At 37.0% G+C, this 23,699-nt stretch overlaps 1 protein-coding gene across 1 annotated transcript; it reads left to right on the forward strand.

The window, feature by feature from the left end:
- Nucleotides 1-20,478: 20,478 nt before the first annotated feature.
- On the forward strand, nucleotides 20,479-22,974 carry LOC133308616 (beta-amyrin 28-monooxygenase-like). The gene is made up of 4 exons (XM_061509257.1): nucleotides 20,479-20,964; nucleotides 21,594-22,035; nucleotides 22,394-22,581; nucleotides 22,672-22,974. The coding sequence occupies exons 1-4, from the start codon at nucleotides 20,479-20,481 to the stop codon at nucleotides 22,972-22,974; spliced, it is 1,419 nt and encodes a 472-aa protein (XP_061365241.1).
- Nucleotides 22,975-23,699: the final 725 nt, after the last annotated feature.

A 23,699-nucleotide genomic window follows, 5' to 3' on the forward strand; every position in this document is an offset into this window, starting at 1 on the left:
AAACTTAATTACAATCTTCCAATATTACAACATAAAAACAAATGGTAAATAAACTACATGGCATGACCACTAGACTTAGGCAAAATGACATGAACAAGATGCTAATGAAGCTCCTACTAAAATACAAATGAGATGTTCATGCCCTAAGTCTAGCCTAGGCCACATGGCCAACAAAATGCAAAAGGCTAAAACTCCACTGAATCACTCTACGGGCCTCTTGCCCGCTGCTCCCGCTCCACTGCTACCTCCTGAAATAAATGTCCCGAGACGGGGTGAGATATACGAATATATCTCAGTAACCCAGAGGTTGTGGAGAAAACCCCGCCCAATGGTTCACTTCGATGCATATGAATAGAATACAACAACCAATTTTTAAAACGGGATAGCAAGGGTTTTAGAGAAATGGGGAATATAGAGATACAAACTACGACGATATGGGATGGTAGCCACCAATACCACGTACGCCCTGAGCATATATAACCCTATAGGTATCATCCAAGATGCGTTCAAAAAAACCACAAACATGATTCCCCAACCATCCAAAACGCCGAGACATTCCTAGTGTGCTCCTACCCGGATCACACACCATAACCCACGGTCAACTGGAACTCCCTCTCGGAGACCTATCCAGTGGAAGTCCGAAACTGCCCGAAGGCTAAGAAAAACTGTCTACTGGCCAGAGACTCGGTACACAAGTACCCATTGTAATAATGCATGCATGCTCATATGTTCTACACTACTCATATACACTTCCTACCGTTGCCATCAACTGGCAAGGTGGAACAGAAAAGGGGAACAAGCCCCAGTACCAAGAGGTTACCTTAAATATTGTTTTCACAAGCTCCGCAGCAGCTTATCCCTCAACTTGGTACACAGCAGAATACCTACACAGAAGACATTCCCAATCACTCATAGTTCAAACAATACATGCTAATTTACAATTATACATACATTGAATCAATTACTTACCTCAATCCACTTGGTCGAGGACCAAGGGCAACTCCCTGATTCAAGGTTCGGGATTCAAGTCAACGTACGACAACCTATACAATCACGTACATCCATCAGTACGCGTCAAATAGCATCAAAACGCAAAAATCACGAAATGACGTCACCCACACTTGGTAGGTTCGGCCATCCTAGGCTTATTTCCAATTTTATTTTTCTAAATTTTCTTTCTCATTTTATTATGCCTCAATAGGTTGCCAAGAGGCCAGTTCAAATGCCGTTTCGCCATTTTCGCGTCGAATTACATCAGAACGCGAAAACCGCAAAATCTCCCTCACCTTCCTTGGTGGTTCGGCCTTTGTAGTGTTCATTTAGGATTTATTTTTCTAAATTTTCTTCCCCATTTTATTACGCTTCCTTAGGTTGCTTAGAGGCTAGTTCAATCGTCGTTTTTCCGTTTTACGACATTTACGCATTGTTTTACGAAATATTTCACTCTAGGTTCTTTATGCCAACTAAGCCACTTATTATTTTTGCATTGATTCTGCCACTTGCCAACCACCACACAACCCATCTAATTACTTTTTTAACACATAATTCATCACTCAAACAATTTCCAACAACATCAATTCCCTAATTTTCCTTTAAAGGCCAAGTTGCAACCTAGGGCAATTCTAGGATTTCCATTCACTTTTAATCACTCCACACCTCACACAGCCACATTATATCATCATATAATCATACCACAATTCATCAAACAATGCCTCAACACAAAATTCCAAAGTCCCAAAATCATGACCTCAAATCCACTAAGTTAAAAATCATCATTTTTCACTTAAAATTTTCATTGCATTTCTAGCATTAATACATCATTCTAAGGCATTATCATCTAATAGACATTTTCCATTTGAGCTCTCTAACACAACACATCATAAAATCCCTCTTTAGGGTTCATAAACACAAATCAAAAATCCACCATTGAAATGTTGAAATAACTCACCCAAATGCAAGGTAAATGACTCCTCCTAGATATACTCCACCATTGGAGCATTTGAAAACTCCATGAACACAAAAACTCCAATGTGAGCCGCAGCCTTTGAGGGGGAAGATCTCAAAATCTAGACACTTTCACGGTTCAAGGATAGCACCAATGGCTTTGGAAGGCAATTTCCAATTAAATTCAAGTCAAACTTTGTTGGATTTGGTGCTTGGATGAGTGATTAATGGAGGGAGAAAGCTTTGAAGAAATTTTGAGGAAAGAGAGGGGGAGGGCTCGGGTTTTGCAGCTGGAGGAGGAGAAAGAGAGTGATGATGAATAGTGGTGATGAGGTGGATAAGTGGATTTTAAGTGGGGTGGGTCCCACGCCACCTCACGCGATTTAAAACGCGTCCGAACTCGCACTAAACGTCTGTAAATTCAAAACCTATTTAGAAACTCTACTTTTTAACATTAACTATTCTCCTTTAATTATGCTTCATCAGATGAATTCAGAGTCCTCCATTCGTTCAGAGAAAACACTTTTTTGCGCGCGTCGTTGCACGCTTCCCCAAAATGACTTATTTTCATCACATTTTATCAACAATCATATTTCCTAACTCAAAAGACCATTTGTAACTAATATTTGAAACCTAGAGCTCAAAATTCAACTGGCACGTTTTACGGTGCAATCGTAACGCGATATTTTTACCCGCGAAAAACACTTCACTGATTTTTCTGAAACTTGCCTATCCACTCAATTTTTCGTTCTGAACCCATTTCCAGGGTTATTTTTACCATCTGAGACCTTCTACTCAATTTTTATCTTCCTAGGGTTGCGTGTTGGCTAATTACCGTTTTGCCCTTTCTTCGTATTTTGGTCTAATCTTTAGGATTTTCACTGAAACTCCACTTAATTACACACTTAATGGTTTAAACACTTAATTTAAAATTATGAGGTGTTATACTCACCCCAAATTTTAGAATTTTTTCCGCAAAATTAAATCATACATGTCCGCTAACTCAGGATATAGCCTGAGAATCTCATCCTCCCGCTCCCAAGTAGCCTCCTCAGGCGTACGTCCTTCCCATTGAACTTTAAGCATTGGAATCACTTAGCTTCTAAGCTTCTTTTCACTGCGGTCAAGGACCTCACTAGGACCTATAGGAACCTTCAGATTCTCTCTAATTTCAATATCGTCCGGTATCACCACATGTGATTCATTCGGAATATAACGCTGCAGCTGCGATACATGGAAAACATCGTGCAGATTTGACAACTGTGGGGGCAAGGCAAGTTGATAGGCCACTGGTCCTACTCTTTTCATTACCTGATACGGCCCAATAAAACGAGGACTCAGCTTCCTCACGCCCAATGCACGTCCAACACCGGTAACTGGAGATAACCGCACAAACACATGATCACCTTCTTCAAATTCCAGCGGTCTGTGTCTATTATCATAGTAACTTTTCTGCCGATTCTGTGCCTGTTTAAGTTTTTCTCTGATCATTTCAATCTGTGCTGTAGTTTCTTGCACAAAATCCGGCCCAAACCTCTCTTTATCGCCTACCTCTGTCCAACAAGTAGGAGTACGACATCTACGCCCATACAATGCCTCATACGGTGCCATGCCCAGACTGGAGTGAAAACTGTTATTATAAGAGAATTCCACCAGTGATAAATATCTGTCCCAAGCAGTGCCCTGCTCCAGTGTGCAAGCTCTCAACATATCCTCGAGTGTCTGTATGGTCCTCTCAGTCTGACCATCAGTCTGCGGGTGATACGCAGTGCTCAGCCGAAGCTGAGTGCCAAAAGCCTGCTGCAAGGCTCCCCAAAAACGAGAAGTAAACTTCGGATCCCGGTCACTCACAATGCTAACCGGTATTCCGTGGAGCCTTACAATCTCTTTCACATATAACTTTGCTAATTTCTCAGTAGAAAAGTCCACTCGCACTGGAAGAAAATGTGCAGACTTCGTAAGTCTGTCCACTATAACCCAAATCGAATCATGACCAGCCTGAGTCCGAGGCAAACCAACAACAAAATCCATAGAGATGCTCTCCCATTTCCACTCTGGTATATCTAACGGCTGAAGTAACCCTGCCGGTTTCTGATGTTCTATTTTAACCTTCTGACAAATCAAGCACTTTGACACATATTCAGCCACATCCTTCTTCATCCCAGGCCACCAGAACTTAATTTTCAGATCTTGATACATTTTTGTGGCACCCGGGTGTACAGCAAACTGACCCTTATGGGCCTCAACCATTACCTCTCCTGCTAACTCCTTGGGCACTACAATTCTGCCCTGGTACAATAACAATCCCTGCTCATTCACAGATATTCCACTCTGCCCTTTCAAATACTTGACACTGTCGTTCCGTACCTGTGTTTCTTTAATCTTCTCATATAATTTATTTTCCACCCGACAGCTCTCATGCAACCCATCTTCAACCCGTGTATTCCAGAATTCATCCACACTCCCAATAAATACATATGTCAGCTTCAAGTCACGGAATTGCTCAATTAATTCATTATCCCACAATATCAACTGGGACACGCTGACAGACTTCCTACTCAATGCATCCGCTACCACATTAGCCTTACCCGGATGGTATTTCAACTCAAAATCATAATCTTTTAGAAATTCAACCCACCTCCGCTGTCTCATGTTCAGCTCTTTCTGATCAAACAAATACTTTAGACTCTTGTGATCACTGAACACAGCAAATTTCATCCCATACAGAAAATGCCTCCAAATTTTTAAGGCAAATACTATGGCAGCAAGCTCCAAATCGTGTGTCGGATAATTCTCTTCATGAGGCCTCAACTGCCTCGAAGCATAAGCAACAACTCTCCTTTCTTGCATCAGCACACACCCCAAACCTTTCTTGGAAGCATCACAGTATAATTCAAACTCACCTTCCGGATCGGGGAGGGTCAACACAGGAGCAGTAGTCAATTTCTCTTTAAGGCTCAGAAAACACCTCTCACATTCCTGAGTCCACACAAAAGGAGTATCCTTTCGTGTCAATCGGGTCAATGGCAGTACCATTGTAGAAAACCCCTCAATAAACCTCCGATAATATCCAGCAAGACCCAGAAAGCTGCGGATTTCAGTAACAGTTTTTGGTCGTTCCCAGTACATAACAGCATCAATTTTATTTGGATCAACAGCAACACCCCTCTCAGAAATAACATGCCCCAGAAATTGTATCTCAGATAACCAGAATTCACACTTTGACGGCTTCGCATACAACTTTTTATCCTTTAACACCTGTAACACAGTCCTCAAATGCTCACTATGCTCCTCTCTGCTCTTAGAGTAAATCAAGATGTCGTCGATGAACACGATCACAAACTGATCCAAATACGGTTTAAAAATACGATTCATATAGTCCATGAACACTGCCGGGGCATTTGTAAGCCCAAATGGAATCACCTGATACTCGTAGTGTCCATATCTAGAACGAAAGGCCGTTTTAGGCACATCCTCCGGCCTAATCCGAATCTGATGGTATCCGGACCGGAGATCAATCTTTGAAAACACACAGGCACCCCTCAACTGATCCAACAAGTCATCAATACGCGGCAATGGGTACCTGTTCTTAACCGTAACTTTATTCAATTTCCGGTAGTCAGTACACAGTCTCATGCTTCCATCCTTCTTTTTCACAAAGATCACCGGTGCTCCCCACGGAGACACACTCGGCCTAATAAAATCCTTTGCAGACAGTTCCTCAATATGTTTCTTCAACTCAGCTAACTCAAGTGGCGCCATCCGGTATGGAGCCAATGAAATAGGCCCCACACCAGGCAACAATTCAATAGAGAATTCAATTTCTCTCTCAGGTGGAAATTTCGGTATCTCATCAGGGAATACATCCTCAAACTCATTAACCACCGGAATCGTAGAAATTTCAATCTCCTTACCACCCACCAATCCACCCAAGAAAATATAACCCTGATCCCCAGCCTTTAAGGCTTTAACAGCTTGACACATAGACAAAAAGGGAGACGGAGTAACCGAGGGCTTCTCATGAGATAATATCAACCTCTTGCCACAACAATCAATCATCGCACAGTTTTGAGATAACCAATCCATGCCCAATATCAAATTAACAGAGGCCAGGGGCAATATAATTAAATCAATAGTGTAACCCCTGCCTTCGTAGACAAACCCGACCTCTTTGCAAATGAAGGAGGAATCACTAACCTCTCCTGTAGCCGTAGTAATACGCATAGGGGGAATCATCCGTGATACTTTTAATCCCAACCCCTTAGCCACATATTCCGCCACGAACGAGTGCGTAGCTCCAGAATCAAATAAAACAGATAAATCAATATTAGAAATGAAAATTGTACCTTTTACCAAATTCGGCGCCTTCGCCGTCTGCTGTGCATTAGTAGTATAAACACGCCCAACTGTAGGTGCAGATGGCAAGGTCTGCAGATTCGCAGCCTGCCCAGTATTGCTATGACAATTGTTGGCATAGTGCCCAACCTTTCCACATCTGAAACAAGTAACTTGGGTAACAGTACAAGGCCCTTGATGAAACTTCTTACACTTATCACAACGAGGACTGGAATTTCTGTCACTAAACCCACTTCTCTGACCACCTCCTCTCTTGAACTGTCCCTGGGGCTGCCTTACCTGCAACCCCCTACCTCTGTTGTTATTCTGATGAAAGCCACCCCTGTTATTATTATTACCTGGAGGACCAGATGTCCTCGAAGAACCAGATTTTGGATAGCGATTATAAACACTTTCAACCCGTTTACACTGAGTCACAAGATCTGCAAAGTTTCTCACAGCAGTATTAGACATCCTCTTTGCAATTTTTTCATTCAAACCCCTCTGAAATTTGGCAGATAAAAACTCAGGAGTCGGCAGCACACCCCCATAATTTGCAAATTTTACCAGATCATTGAACTTAGCCACATAGGCATCAACTGTCATGGTACCCTGTACCAATTTCTCAAACTCTCCCTGTTTAGCCTCCCGAACATCTCGGGGAAAATATTCTTCATGAAACAGTCTCTCAAACAAGGCCCATGTAATCTCTTCCCCTTGAATAATGAAAGGCTGTGATGCAGTATACCACCACTCGTGTGCATCACCCTCGAGCATATAAGCAGAATATGACAACCTTTGCGGGTCCTGACACCCCATAACTTGAAATATTTTATCCATACCTCTCAACCATGTAGTCACTACCTTCGGGTCCCTTGACCCCTGAAATGATGGCGGTTTGTGTTTCTGGAAAGAAATGAGTCTCTCCTCATCCGTACCAGCATATACCTGCCCAGTAACCCCAGAAGACTGAACAACAATAGAAGGATCCATATAAGGCTCTGGGATATAAGTGGGATCAGTAGTGTGGTGACTAGCCTCGCCAGACTAACGGCTAGCACCACTCCTCTCCTGCTGAGGAGTAACTGATAGCGTACGGGTAGCAGCCTCCGTAGCCGTGTGTGGAGGAGAATCATCCCTCCTGTTCCGAGCCTTGTCTGCCCTCATTTCAGTCATAAAGGCATGCATCATGTCCTGATTATTTTTCATCAGGGTCTCGGTCATATTTCTATTTGCAGCAGTCTCTTCCTGCAGAGCATTAAGAACTGCAGTAGTAGGATCTGGTGCGACTATATGACCTGCACCTCTAGCTCCACGGTGACCCCGTGCCCTGCTCATGATATCTGTACATGTAACACAAAGGAATGAGCTGATCAGACCCACACTGAGGAATCACATATACATTAATCATAAATAGTTCACAGATAGCTATGCAACACAAGATACAGTACTACTTTATCAGAGTTCCCTTACAAAACTGCTCTGATACCATAAAATGTAACAGCCCGTTACGTACCGGTATTGTTAACATTAATTATGATATTAAGCGCAGTTACAATCACAACAATTCATTTATAAAAATACGAATAAACTTTTTCCGATTATTACGCGAGCATTTAAAACAATAAAACGCGTAATAATTAAAAGCTGTGACAATAACTGTTAACTCTTACGGAATATTTATTTTATCTATTTTTACATCAAAATATACTTATTATAAGTTACTAAGGGGTTCCCATAAACCCACTTAGCCAATTTCCAAACTTTACGTTTTTACCTATTCGAACATGGTTCACTCCTAAATTTTCTGCGAACACACTGCTCGCAACCAAACCTTCTTCTCAAATTATATATTTGTCTTACTTAATTCCCTTTTCAACAAGCTATCGCACGCTCAATTCGGAGCTCATTTGCTTTGGTTATCGCCGTTTGAAGTTGGTTAAGCAAAATAGCCAACCAACCCCAAAACAGCTCTAAACCTCTCTCACTCCACGAATTACTTCACTCAATCCACTCATTCAATTGCTCTCAAACTTTTAAATCATAAACTAGACACCTCAATATTCGATTTTATATATCATACGCTTAATTTGACTGAGAAATGAAGCAGGAATTAATTTCCCAAAACTGGACCAGAACTGCCACAGATGCAGTGGGCACATGAGCAGTCTGCGTTCCTCCAATTTTTCCAGGTCGAATACCAACCCATATTTTTTCCAAATTTTAACACAAGTTAGAGGACATCTCAACCTTCAAAATTACGTATGGCACGTCCCTATTGGATCTCTATGGAGGGAGATATACTCTCCCGAATTTTGCCTAAAATCTGCCAATTCTACAGAAAATTCGCCAGAGTTTCCTTTGTTTTTTCAATAATTCCAAATTTGTACAAGATCATTTAAGCCTCAAAGGTACATAATAATCACATGATAATACAGTAATAATCCAACGAGTGGCACACACAAGGACCAACAACGCCTTCGGGCACTTACAACCCAATCCAGTTTATAGTTATTAGACATATAGCTCATATTAATCATTCTCAAGTAGTTGCAATCACTAACACATTTTTCATGCATATTTTCATCATACATATAATCATAACCTAAAATAGGCCTAAGGCCCTTCCATCATAAATAGACATGCATCAAGATACGATTACAATATTGCTTTACAACTTACAACTCCAAATGAAACTTAATTACAATCTTCCAATATTACAACATAAATACAAATGGTAAATAAACTACATGGCATGACCACTAGACTTAGGCAAAATGACATGAACAAGATGCTAATGAAGCTCCTACTAAATACAAATGAGATGTTCATGCCCTAAGTCTAGCCTAGGCCACATGGCCAACAAAATGCAAAAGGCTAAAACTCCACTAAATCACTTTGCGTGCCTCTTGCCCGCTGCTCCCGCTCCACTGCTACCTCCTGAAATAAATGCCCCGAGACGGGGTGAGATATACGAATATATCTCAGTAACCCAGAGGTTCTGGAGAAAGTTTCGCCCAATGGTTCACTTCGATGCATATGAATAGAATACAACAACCAATTTTTAAAATGAGACATAGCAAGGGTTTTAGAGAAATGGGGAATATAGAGATACAAACTACGACGATACGGGATGGTAGCCACCAATACCACGTACGCCCTGGGCATATATAAGCCTATGGGTATCATCCAAGGTGCGTTCGAAAAAACCACAACCATGATGCCCCAACCATCCAAAGCGCCAAAGACATTACTAGTGTGCTCCTACCCAGATCACACACCATGACCCACGGTCAATTGGAACTCCCTCTCGGAGACCTATCCAGTGGAAGTCTGAAATTGCCCGAAGGCTAAGAAAACTGTCTACTGGCCAGAGACTCGGTACATAAGTACCCACTGTAATAATGCATGCATGCTCATGTGTTCTACACTACTCATATACACTTCCTACCGTTGCCATCAACTGGCAAGGTGGAACAAAAAAGGGGAACAAGCCCCAGTACCGGGAGGTTACCTTAAATATTTTTTTTCTCACAAGCTCCGCAGCAGCTTATCCCTCAACTTGGTACACAGCAGAATGCCTACACATAGGACATTCCCAATCACTCATAGTTCAAACAATACATGCTAATTTACAATTATACATGCATTGAACCAATTACTTACCTCAATCCACTTGGTCCAGGACCAAGGGCAACTCCCTGATTCAAGGTTCGGGATTCAAGTCAACGTACGACAAGCTATACAATCACGTACATCCATCAGTACGCGTCAAATAGCATCAAAACGCAAAAATCACGAAATCACCTCACCCACACTTGGTAGGTTCGACCATCCTAGGCTTATTTCCAATTTTATTTTTCTAAATTTCCTCTCTCATTTTATCACGCCTCAATAAGTTTCCAAGAGGCCAGTTCAAGTGCTGTTTCGCCATTTTCGCGTCGAATTACATCAGAACGCGAAAACCGCAAAATCTCCCCCACCTTCCTTGGTGGTTCGGCCTTTGTAGTGTTAATTTAGGATTTATTTTTCTAAATTTTCTTTCTCATTTTATTACGCTTCCTTAGGTTGCTTAGAGGCTAGTTCAATCGTCTTTTTTTCGTTTTACGACATTTACGCATCGTTCTGCGAAATATTTCACTCTAGGTTCTTTATGCCAACTAAGCCACTTATTATTTTTGCATTGATTCTTCCACTTGCCAACCACCACACAACCCATCTAACTACCTTTTTAACACATAATTCATCGCTCAAACAATTTCCAACAACATCAATTCCCTACTTTTCCTTTAAAGGCCAAGTTGTAACCTAGGGCAATTCTTGGATTTCCATTCACTTTTAATCACTCCACACCTCACACAACCCCATTATATCATCATATAATCATACCACAATTCATCAAACAATACCTCAACACAAAATTCCAAAGTCCCAAAATCATGACCTCAAATCCACTAAGTTAAAAATCATCACTTTTCACTTAAAATTTTCATTGCATTTCTAGCATTTATACATCATTCTAAGGCATTATCATCTAATAGACATTTTCCATTTGAGCTCTCTAACACAACACATCATAAAATCCCTCTTTAGGGTTCATAAACACAAATCAAAAATCCACTATTGAAATGTTGAAATAACTCACCCAAATGCAAGGTAAATGACTCTTCCTAGGTTTACTCCACCATTGGAGCATTTGAAAACTCCATGAACACAAAAACTCCAATGTGAGCCGCGGCCTTTGAGGGGGAAGATCTCAAAATCTAGACACTTTCACGGTTCAAGGATAGCACCAATGGCTTTGGAAGGCAATTTCCAACAAAATTCAAGTCAAACTTCGTTGGATTTGGTGCTTGGATGAGTGATTAATGGAGGGAGAAAGTTTTGAAGAAATTTTGGGGAAAGAGAGGGGGAGGGCTCGGGTTTTGCAGCTGGAGGAGGAGAAAGAGAGTGATGATGAATAGTGGTGATGAGGTGGATAAGTGGATTTTAAGTGGGGTGGGTCCCACGCCACCTCACGCGATTCAAAACGCGTTCGAACTCTCACTAAACGTCCATAAATTCAAAACCTATTTAGAAACTCTAATTTTTAACATTAACTATTCTCCTTTAATTATTCTTGATCAGATGAATTCAGAGTCCTCCATTCGTTCGGAGAAAACACTGTTTTAAGCTATTGCGCGCGTCGTTGGCACGCTTCCCTAAAATGACTTACTTTCATCAAATTTTATCAACAATCATATTTCCTAACTCAATCGACCATTTGTAACTCATATTTGAAACCTAGAGCTTAAAATTCAACTGGTACGTTTTACGGTGCAATCGTAACGCGGTATTTTTACCCGCGAAAAACATTATTCACTGATTTTTCTGAAACTTGCCTATCCACTCAATTTTTCGTTTTGAACCCATTTCCAGGGTTATTTTTACCATCTGAGACCTTCTACTCAATTTTTATCTTCCTAGGGTTGTGTGTTGGCTAATTACCGTTTTGCCCTTTCTTTGTATTTTGGCCTAATCTTTAGGATTTTCACTGAATCTCCACTTAATTACACACTTAATGGTTTAAACACTTAATTTAAAATTGTGAGTTGTTATAACTACCCTGAGGAGGAACTTCTTCATATACATCTTCACCAGAGGTACCCAAATCAACATCCACGTGAGCTGCACCGTCATCCTCCTCTACAGCTGTATTTTGCCAGCAATGTGGAGGAGCATCAGAATGTGGCAAATTTAGATCCAATGACTCAACCTGCAATGAAGAACTTCTTGCACAAGCAATGTCGGCATACAACTCATGCATCGTCATTGCAGACTGTTGTTGAAAAGACTATTGTAGAAATAGATTGAACATCATATCAGCATCTTTATCATCAGCAATTTCTAGCTAAGCAAATTCTTCTATTGTACAATATCGGCTAGTTAACCGAGACACAGATTGATTGGGGTCGAGCTTTAATTTCTTTGCAATCTTTGATTTTAAATCATGCAATCCCACCCCACATTGTATTTGTATACCTTTGGTTTGCCCCTCAAATGTCAATCCTGTAGCACCTTCATATATTCTACCATTGTAATATATGACTGCATAAATTGACCCTATATCTAGAACAAAACACGAAAAACATTAGACAATAATATGTTTTACAAAGATTAGAAAAGGAATAAAACAAATAAGTTATCCTAATTTACATTATTAAAACACTAAAGACTACTCCTCAATGACTAATTATTATGTCAAATATCTAAATATAAATAATTAAACATAAACATAAAAATATATTTTATTATGTAAAATCTCAATATATTAATTAAGCATGCCTATGTTAGGATAACACAAAAGAATTAAATTAAAATTATAAAAACTATTACTACTTAAATAAAACCCTAAATATTAATAAAAATTTAATTATTTTAATTTATATTCTTAAAACACTAAACACTATGCATCAATGACTAATTATTATGAAAAATATGTAAATATAATTAATTACTCATGAGCATAAAAATTAATTATTATGTAACATCTCTATATATTATTAATTATACATGCCTATGTTATTACGATAGCACAAAATAATTAATTTAAAATTATAACAACTATTACTAATTAAAAGGAACCCTAAATACTAATAAAAATTAATTATTCTTAATTATATTATTAAAATACTAAACACTACTCATCAATGACTAATTATTATGTTAAATATGTAAATATAATTAATTACACATGAACATAAAAAATTAATTGCTATGTAATATCTCTATACATTATTAATTATACATTCCTATGTTATTAGGATAACACAAAAGAATTAGTTTAAAAAATTATAACAAGTATTTCTAATTAAAAGAAACCCTAAACATTTACAAATAATTATTCTAAAATACAATATTAAAATATTAAACGCTACTTATTGATAACTAATTATTATGACAAATATATAAAAATAATTAATTGCACATGTTTGTGTTAGTACAAAAATTAGTGTATTCTAAATAAATGATTTTAATTAATTACTAAATTTTTTTTATGTAAACTTGCCTTTTGGTAAAGAGAGTTGTTCTAAGAGCAAAGACTTTGCTGCAACCATTTGCTGCAAATGGAAAAAAGCAAAGGAGAAGAGAATGTTGCTGCAAATGAAAAAAAAAAAAAAACAAAGGAGAAGAGAATGCTGCGAATGGAAATAGACGAAGATACAATGATGAAATAGTTCTGAAATCTTGTTACAAATGTGAATAAAGACGAGAACGAAAAAGAGAAACACTGAGGTAAATACAAAGGGTTCATGTGGGACTTAGACGGCTGGGGTTGTGCCACTTGGCATGCCGTCCAAGTTCCCCCCGTGGAGGACACTCTAAAAAAAATAAATTAAAATGAGTGCCGTAGGGAGGTGTGAGCGACACATAAAAAATAAATAAATAAATAAATAAAATTTAAAATGAATGCCGTAAGAAGGAGGTTCCGGCACTTAAGAAATAAAAAAAAAATAAACTAATGAGTGTGGATGGGGGGGGGGGGGGGGGGGGGGGGGGGGGGGGGGGGGGGATTTAAATGTAAATGGGATTGGTCAAAGAGCCTAACTTTTGTCACCTATTCATATTAAAAATCACATTGCGACGTTTTGAGAAAATATATCCTAATATGTCACATTTCACAACTTTTTTTTTATTTGTCATGTGAGGAAGTTTCATTGGCTTGGTATTCATGAGTCATGTCATGACTGGTTCTGCTGGTCCTACATGATCGACTCTGCTGACTTAGCCAGCGATAATTGCTGTGGAAATTTTTTTCAGTGCTTCGGGTACTCTCTTTTTTATTAAAACGGAAATTTTTTTTGTTCATTTTAACTCATATTTTTTGTATATTTTTTTTTTAATTTTTAAAAACTTTTCCAATATAAATGTACCTATATTTGTTGCACCAAAGATTTTCTCCTCCAGTAGGTATGATGGATGACTACAATCTAAACAAATGGCCCAATAGGAACAAATTCTGGTGGTTGAGTCTACATAATCGGTCATAGGTTCAGCGTGACCAATCATGTAGATTGCATTAATGGAACTATCTCATTGATACACATGGCAAAAAGAAAGTCTCACTAAGATCAACGATATTTAGTGGCCATTTGGATGAATTTTTTTTTTTTTTTTTTATAGTCATTCTTGGTACTTATGAGTGTTTGAATGTCTGCTTTAGAAAAATATATAAGTCACAAAAAAGTCAAAAAAATTTCTTTTTCAAAACTAGAAATTCTATTTTCTAAAAAAAACATAAATTAAAAGTCAATTTTTCTTCTTCAAAATTCAAAGTTGTTTCACCCCAACCCCAACAAATCCAATCTCTCTCATTGTTACCGTGAACACTATTGCTGCCGCTTTGTCGTAGTTTCCATCACCCCAACTCTAATCGATCTCACATTTGTCGTGATTACCACCACCACCACCACCACCACCACCTCTGTTACCATAACTACCGCCGTCACTATCTCCACCAACATCATTACTATCTCGCCACCACTTATACCATAATCGTTGTTGCACCATCACCTCACCTCCACCACCCTGTTGTTGCAACTAATACCACCACTATCCCCATCGTCTCTGCCACCATCAAATTTGTTTTCATAATTTGTTTTCATGACATTTTTAGTAATTTTATACATAAAAGTGCATTTTAATTTGGCTTTAATATTTCTACAGTAACTATAGATAAGTTATCTATATTAACTCTCAAAACGACGTCATTTTGCATTGAAAAATTAAAAAATTATAATGCAAAAAACTATTATAAACCTGTAATAAATTATGATTATAAAAATACCTTAATTTTCGTTCCAAAATGACGTCATTTTGGACTTAATGTAGACAACTTATCTACATTGATTGCAGAAAAAATGAACATTTTTAATTTTAACATTTAAATAATTTATTTAGTTAAAAATATTTTTCATGTACTATATTCAATTGTGAAATAGATTTATCTTCATTTTTTTTTTAACAAAATCCTTCTAAAATAAATAATTCATAAAAAGTCATTTTTTTAAGTTTATCCAAATGGAACCTTAAACGCGACATATTAAAAAAAAGGCTTAATATTTACTGGAGTAAATCATCCAATAAAGCCCTAGTCATAGCACTGCCCACGGTAAGTGAAGTAAATAATCAGCACTAGCTAATTTTTACTAAAATTAAAATTAAGTAGACTCATATGATATTAAAATTAAGGAACCGATTTATATAATTATAATTAGATAAATCATGTTTTTTTTCTAAATTTAGTAAGTGTAGCACTGATTGCAAATTACATTAAGAGTACTTAAATTTATCCCAATAATTAAGAATGGATATGGTTCATTTCAATTGCAAGTTGGGATTGGCTCGAGTGAATGAAATAAATTTTAAAAAGTATTTGGTTCTTTTTTTTTTTGGATATTAAAAAAAAAATTAAAAAGTATTTGGTTCGTTGAATCGGTTTGGAAAAATAATTTTGTAAAGAAAGATTGGGTAAATAACAACACAAGATGGGGTGAATTGTGTTTTAAACTTTTTGCAAATAACAAAGAAAAATTAAAAATCCTTTTTTCAAGAAAGAATGCAAGAGAGATTTAACAATTAACAAAAACTCTTAAACCCTTAAAACAGATTCATATTATTAAGAACAATGAATCAAAGAAGAGTAATATGCAGCGAAAAATAAAAGAGTAAGGGAAGAGAAGATAACACCGAGATATATCTTGGTTCACTCTCCACCACTGGGAGCTACATTCAGATTGAGGCCAATCGTTCTACTATCATCAAGCTTTCAACTAGTACTTGAAGAAAACTATTTTACAAGAGGAATTTTACAAGATATGTGATCTACCTGATCACCCTTAACCGAAACTCTAGGAGGACTCCCCTTTGAACCAAACCTCAATTGGAAATTTACAAGATTGTGATCAACCCTTTGATCACTCTTAACCTTATACCCTAGGATCACTCCAATTGAACCAATCACATTAGAACTACCTTCCCGAATTCAGAATTACAAAGAAATAGAAGAAGAAGAATTAAAGAGCTATCCCTCTAGATGTTAAACATATGCCCTATATGATGTTCTTATCAAACCATAAGGATTTCTCAAGTTTTAATCCACTCTCTTTATGCTCTCTTAACTCTCAAAAAGAACTTGTAACATATCGAGTGCTGACGAGGGCGGGGAGTGATCGTCGGTGCAAAAAGACATGGTGCGAAATGGCACAAATAAGGAGCGACTCCTGGCAGGTTTTCAGCGGGGGTACATGAATGAATCAAATCAACACCAAAAAGAGAGCGATTCCAAAGACTGTGCATGTATGAGACTGCACGGTTGGAGATAGGTTATAAGAATTAATTTGTACTACCTATACTAACAAAATGCATCTACTTTTCGATAGCCCATAACGGAAGAACTTCATAGTTAAGCATGCTTGACTTGGAGCAATTTTGGGATGAGTGACCTCATGGAAAGTTTTCCCAGGAAGTGTGTGAGCGAGGAAAAAGCACGTTGAAAAGTCCCGTGTTAGTGTGTGGGGATAATCATTAATTCTTGAAGCGGCCGAGCATTACAAGTGGTATCAAAGCAGAGCCTCTCTCCTAGTACGGTGTGGTTCGAGAACGAACTAAGCGGAAGCTGGTGGACATGTAACATCCCGAGCACTGGCGAGGGAGGGGAGTGATAGCCGGTGCGAAAGGACACAGTGTGAAAGGGCACAAACAAGGAGAGGCTCCTAGCAGGCTTTCAGCGGGGGTACGTTAATGAATCGAATTGACACCCGAATGAGAGAGATTCCAAAGACTGTGCACTGTGATACACTGACTCGTTATTTTTTTGAAAAAATGCGTGTCGGACACATGTCGAACACCGACACGCTCCGACACGTTCCGACACACGTCCAACACGTGGTCAATATTTTAAGACACGTTGACTATGTGGACACGCGACTTTGACCGTGTCGGACACAGTCAAAGGATAAAAACGTAAGATTTTTGAATTTTTTGTAAAATTAAAATCTGTGGACCAAGGAGAAGAAACTCTTGCAATGTTTCCATGGCGTGAAGGGTCCATTGTAGGCATTCTCAGCCTCGTTTTCTGCACTTTCATCATCCACCATTGATCTCTCCGACGACACATCATTGTTCCTACTGATCGACGATGAAGACGGCGGTGACGTTGTGATACTGCACCACTCCTTATACACCTTCGTCCTCTTCAAGACATCAAATGACACAGAGGCGCGTGGCACCGCTATTATCAACCTCCAAACTGAACGAAGGAAACAAAAGAAATGAAAGAAAGAAAACTAAAAAGCGAAGGAAGAAAACAAATCGGTATATTTTTGTATTACTTGGCCTTATCCTCCTCATCCACTGGATGTAAAAGAAGCATGAAAATCTGAAAGAGATGTCAAATCAAATGCAAGGCTCGAGAGAAATGTAATAAAAAGGTCTACAAAGGTAGCTGCACATACCTAGTTATATATACACCACCCATTTAGTCCCAAAACATAATTTACAATCTAAATACCAGAAAAACGATGCCACGTTGACTTTAAGTTTCAAGGGATAGAAATTTGTCTTTTGATTTGTTATAAAATTTAAATATTTAATTAGTTATATGACTTATTATGGATTGCAACATGTATTAAATATAAATTATATTATATTATATATATATTAAAAATATTATTTAATATCAAAACGTGTCCTAACGTGTCGAAATCTAATATTTTTTAAAATTAACGTGTCGACGTGTCGTATCGTGTCGTATCCCGTGTCGCGTGTCGGTGCATCATTGACTGTGCAGGTATAAAATTTCACAGTTGAGAATATCTTATAAGAATTAATTGATACTATCTATATTAAGGGAAGTTTTCCTAAAAAGTGTGTGAATGAGGATAAAACACGCTGAAAAGTCTCGTGTTAGTGTGCGTCATGATTTTTTAAGAAAACTTTCCAAAATATCTTTTTGAAAATAAAATCAAAATCTTTAAATTAACTTTCCAAAATTAGATAAAATCAAATCAAATCTTTTTAAAAAGGAAATCAATCTCAAATCAAAAATCAAATCTAATCAAATCTTTAAAAAGGAAATTAATTTCAAATTAATTTTTTCTTTTTTAAATAAAAAACTAAATCAAATCAAATCTTTTAAAAACGAAATCAATCTCAAATCAAAAACCAAATATAATCAAATCTTCAAAAAGAAAATTAATCTGAAATTAACCTTTTCTTTTTCAAATCAAGAACTAAATCAAAGCAAATCTTTTTAAAAAGGAAAATAATTTCAAATCAACTTTTTTTTTCCAAATCAGAAACGAAATATTGAAAAAATCTATTTGGATTAAAAATAAAACTTTTACTTTTTCTTTCCTTAATTTCCATGTGTGTGAGACTTGTATGCCAACGCATAAGTTTATGCTTCTAAATGCAATCTAGAGAGATATGACTCAATAAACTCAACTTCATACATTCAAGTCTCTAAAACACAAGTATTCAATTATCTTCACTTGAAAACTTTGACTTTGACGTTGACTTTGCACATTTGAATTACTTCTTCACTTTTGCATGTTGCCTTAATCTTCTAACTTTATTTAAGATTTATTGCACTACCTTCTAATTTGTGCATCCATGTTGAGCTTATTGGCACTTTATAATCATCAAAACTTCAAATATATAAACTTGGAAACCTATGGTTGAACAAATTTTATTTTTAAAGCGATTTGAAAACATATAATGCAATGTTGTGCAATTTACAAATTTGGTTTATATAATTTTTTTCATACTCCTAAGAATACATTTTTTGTGCCAAACCAAATCAATGAAATAATTGATTCGGAGAATCCAATCTATTTTGAAAATTTGTTGAATTCTTAAATCGATTCGAAAAAAATAATTCAATTCTAAAATTCATTTAAAAAAATTTATACGATCCGATTTACACTCCGATTTGGTTGGGTTGAAATGATTTTTCTCCAACTCCTATTAATAACAACATTGTGATTGCTCTTTTTTATGGATTTATAGGATCGGTCGCTCCGTGGAGTTCAAGAAATGGAGCATCTGCCGCGTGTATCTTGATAGTGAAATTTCAAATTTGATTACCTACGTGGAAATCTTTTCTTTTCTCTTTTCTTAATTGTATTTTCTTTAGCAAATAATTAAAATATCTTTTAACAATAATTTTTTTTAATGAAAAGTATTAAATTAATAAAATTATTTTCTTTTTTAATTCTCATTTTTTAATAATTCAAACGGAAAAAAACTAATTTAACTCAAAAACTTCTACCCGCCCATTTTTTTATTTTACCTTGTGCTAATTTTTTTTTTGATAGACTATTTTGTACTAATTTAATTCCACTAGAAAGTGAAGGTAGTGAGATCATCCAATCAATAATTTAATATTATATGTTTCTAATACAAATAAAACTAAATATTCACAATATTTAATTTAAAAATGCGAGTGGATTTAAAAATATTTACTTTAAAATTTCTTTTTTAGTTTTGCTATTATTTCTAATTTTCTTCTTTTTAAATGCTATTTTTTAATAGTTTCAACAAAACTAAGTGTGCATGATATCTAATTTAAAAACATCAAGAAATTATTGCAACAAAATAAATATTTTAAATTGGGGCATGGGAACCGATTAATCGAATAATAGATAAACTAGTAGATGACTACCAAAAATAAAAATAAAAAATAAACTAGTAGATAAAAAAAGAAAGACAAATGGCAGGTAAGAACTATGATTAAATTATTGCACCATTTGTACTAAAAAAAGAAAAAAAATTATTGCACCATAAATAACCCTTTTACCTATTAAAACATTGATATCATCTTGTTTTATATTAAGCATTCTTATATTAGAATAATGTAAAGTTTCGATCTTCTTCTTTGGATTAATAGTAAGCTTAAGATTCTAGCCGATTGCTATAAACCGGAAAAAGAGAATTTTAAAATGATTTTGTTATATATTGAAATGAGCATATAAGTATAATTTAAAACAAATGTGAATTTTAAAGAGTAAGTTAACTTCAAAGTATCCGCTATAAATCATCTCCATTTGCATGGTAATCAACACAAAGGACAAGTCCTCTTATAAAAAGCCTTGCTGAAACACTAAAAAAAAGTAACCATAGTCACCTCTAAGCTTTGCTTCCTTCAAGCCCTGAACCATGAACCTCTTCTTTGCTAGCTTCCTCTTCCTCATCCCAATTCTCCTTCTGTTTAGGAGATTATCATCCAAAAGGGTCCCTCCAGGTTCTCTTGGAATACCCTTTATTGGTCAAAGCCTTGCTCTTCTTGGAGCAATGCGAGCCAACACTGCAGAAAAATGGGCTGAAGAAAGAGTGAGAAAGTATGGTCCTGTTTCAAAGCTGAGCCTATTTGGAAAACCAACAGTATTCATCTATGGACAGGCTGCAAATAAGTTAATATTCAGTAACGAAGGTAACACTGTTGCTTTCCATCAACCTCAGTCCATGAAAATGATCTTGGGAACCCGAAACTTGTTTGAACTGAGTGGTCAAGATCACAAGCGGGTCAGAAGTGCACTTGCCAGATTCTTGAAGCCAGAGTCCTTGAAACAATCTGTGGCGAAAATGGATGAAGAAGTTAGGAGGAACATTGAGATGCATTGGCAGGAGAAACAGCAGGTCACGGTATGTTGTTGTCTCGACCCAATATCTATTTAGATTAAACTTAATCTGTATTTGCAACCATTGGTGTTGTAACTTGTAATTGCAAGTAGAGGTGGTATTAGAGAAATATAAAATCATTAATGTAACATCAACATAAAACTCCCATCTTCAACCCTTCCATTTTCATTCCTCTCATTTCCCAAAGTAAAGGGAACCTTAATATCAAACTCTTTCATGTGGAGAGAGAAAAGAAGAGTAAGGATGAAATTGATGTCTGATAAGAACCTTGAGGTAGTGCCCATACAACCAATTGGGACTCCAAGTCCCATACTTTGCAAATGGCATCGTAACATTCCACCACGCTCGGCAGCCCCAGCGCCCACGCGGGCTGGCTTTGCGCTAGTCTTTTGGAACACTGCAATGCCGGCGTCACCACCCGCGCCGCTCGATTGCAATCGGGAGGCATAGTGGAAGACATACCATTTGATAAGAACCTTGAGGTGCACCACCCCAAAAATTAGCTCAAAGGGTGAGAGTGTCCAAAGCCTTATAAACCCCACATTAGTTGCCCATACAACCAATGTGGGACTCCAAGTCCCGTACTTTGCAAATGGGATCGTAACAATGTCATTTTTTTTTTTTTCTGATAGGTGTTGCCCTTGATGAAGACACTCACATTCAACATAATTTGCTCTCTTATGTTTGGGCTTGAGCAAGGAAAACATAGAGATCAATTCCTGGCTTCATTCCAAGCAATGATGGAAGGATTATGGTCAGTTCCTATTAATATTCCCTTCACACGGTATAGCCATAGCCTCAGAGAAAGTGCAAGGATACAAGAGATGTTGAAGGAGGTCGTGCAAAAGAAGAAGATTCAACTTGCGCAAAATGAAGCTTCTCCTCACCAAGACTTAATCACATCCTTGCTTTCCATGGTTGATGAAAATGACCAACAATTGATCACTGAGAGGGAAATCATAGAAAATGCTATGCTTGTCATGGTTGCTGGACATGAAACTTCATCTATTCTCATTACTTTCATTGTCCGACTCTTGGCTATTGATCCTACTGTTTGTGAAGCAGTTCTTCAAGGTATATCCATAGATAAGTATGTGAGGAGCTCAAAGTAGGAAAAACCTCTTTTATTGGGTTAAGCAACAAATCACAATAGTGAACTTGACACCACATCTTAACCAAAAATCTTAAGACAATAGTAACTTAGTAAATACATAACTAATGCAGAACTTCATCCTCTAGGTGGACCTTGCCTGCTCTTCAGGATTTAAACCATGTGATTGGTGCTTGACCATTAGTATTAGAGTAACTTATCCTTATTTACCAGATTTCTTAACCAAGAAAACAAGAAAGGCCTATTTCTTGGATCTTGAGAATACCTGTAATGATTCTTCTTGTTTTGAAATAAGAGACATGTTTGTTACTATTGTTGCAGAACAAGAAGAGATAGCAAAAAGCAAGTCCTCAGGAGAGTCTCTGACATGGGAAGACCTTGCCAAGATGAAGTATACATGGAGAGTAGCATTAGAAACTCTTAGGATGATTCCTCCTGCCTATGGTGGCTTCAGAAAATCATTGACAGATATTGAATACGGTGGATACATTATACCCAAAGGGTGGCAAGTAAGCATAATTGTCATGGCTATCATCTTTCAACTTCTCCCCATTCAATCATGCCACTAACTATGAAACTTTTCTGCCTTTTCTGTATAGATCTTCTGGGTTACATCAATGACTCACATGGACAATAGCCTATTCCCAGAGCCATCAAAATTTGATCCAAGTAGATTTGAAAACCAGGGATCTATTCCACCCTATTGCTTCATCGCATTTGGTGCAGGAACAAGAATATGTCCAGGATATGAGTTAGCTAGGATTGAAACTCTTGTGGCAATTCATTATCTGGTAACAAGGTTTACTTGGAAGCTAGCTGCTGACGATTTATTCAGAAGGAATCCAACGCCAGAACCCACTCAAGGACTACCTATTCAAATTTGGCCAAGGAAACTTTCTTAGCTCTCATTTAAAAAACAGCTAGTTTTCTAAAACCAGATGTACTAAATAAAACCAATATTGGCATGTTATAGCACATATAAAAGTACTTGAGATAGATTTACCTTATTGTAGTGTTTCAATAAAGTGCAAAGCATATGAGTTTTTGCATCAATCAAGTAGTTTCAACACAATTAGACAGTAAGAGAGCACGGCAGATTATGTTCATGCATTCTGCTTCCTTGTGTAGGAACATGTATTATGTGGAACCCTTTCTAATCCTTATTTCAAGAGTTGCAGTTTGTATTTGCAATATTTTTGGTATGTTACAATCATGTTTTGTGTTTGTTGTCACTGTCGGAGGACATGAGAATCCTTGGAAACTTGGATTCTCTGCATCTGATGTCAAAAGATTTGCCTCTACTAAAATCAAACTCGGTGAAAATGATAATTCCCTTTCTTGCTTTTGTGCTTACAAACGCATATGTTTCGATGTTATGTTCTTGTTCTACATATAATTAGTGACAAGACTTAGGATCCAAAATTGTATCTGAAAACAAATCAACTTCCAATATCTTTGAATAGAAGTGCAGAACATATATAAACGTATTAAAAATAAAAGTTTTTAATGCAACTTGTACAAAACTAATCAGACGAAGACACATGAAAATAGTTATCCTTCCAATACTAGTCTCAAGCAACTCATAAGTCACGTGTAAGTAATATTATATCTTCCAACCTGATAGTTA

Source organism: Gastrolobium bilobum, unplaced genomic scaffold (genome assembly GCF_033153095.1).
Source record: "Gastrolobium bilobum isolate Gb01-03AN ecotype WA unplaced genomic scaffold, APGP_CSIRO_Gbil_v1 utg26554, whole genome shotgun sequence".
Taxonomy (NCBI): domain Eukaryota; kingdom Viridiplantae; phylum Streptophyta; class Magnoliopsida; order Fabales; family Fabaceae; genus Gastrolobium; species Gastrolobium bilobum.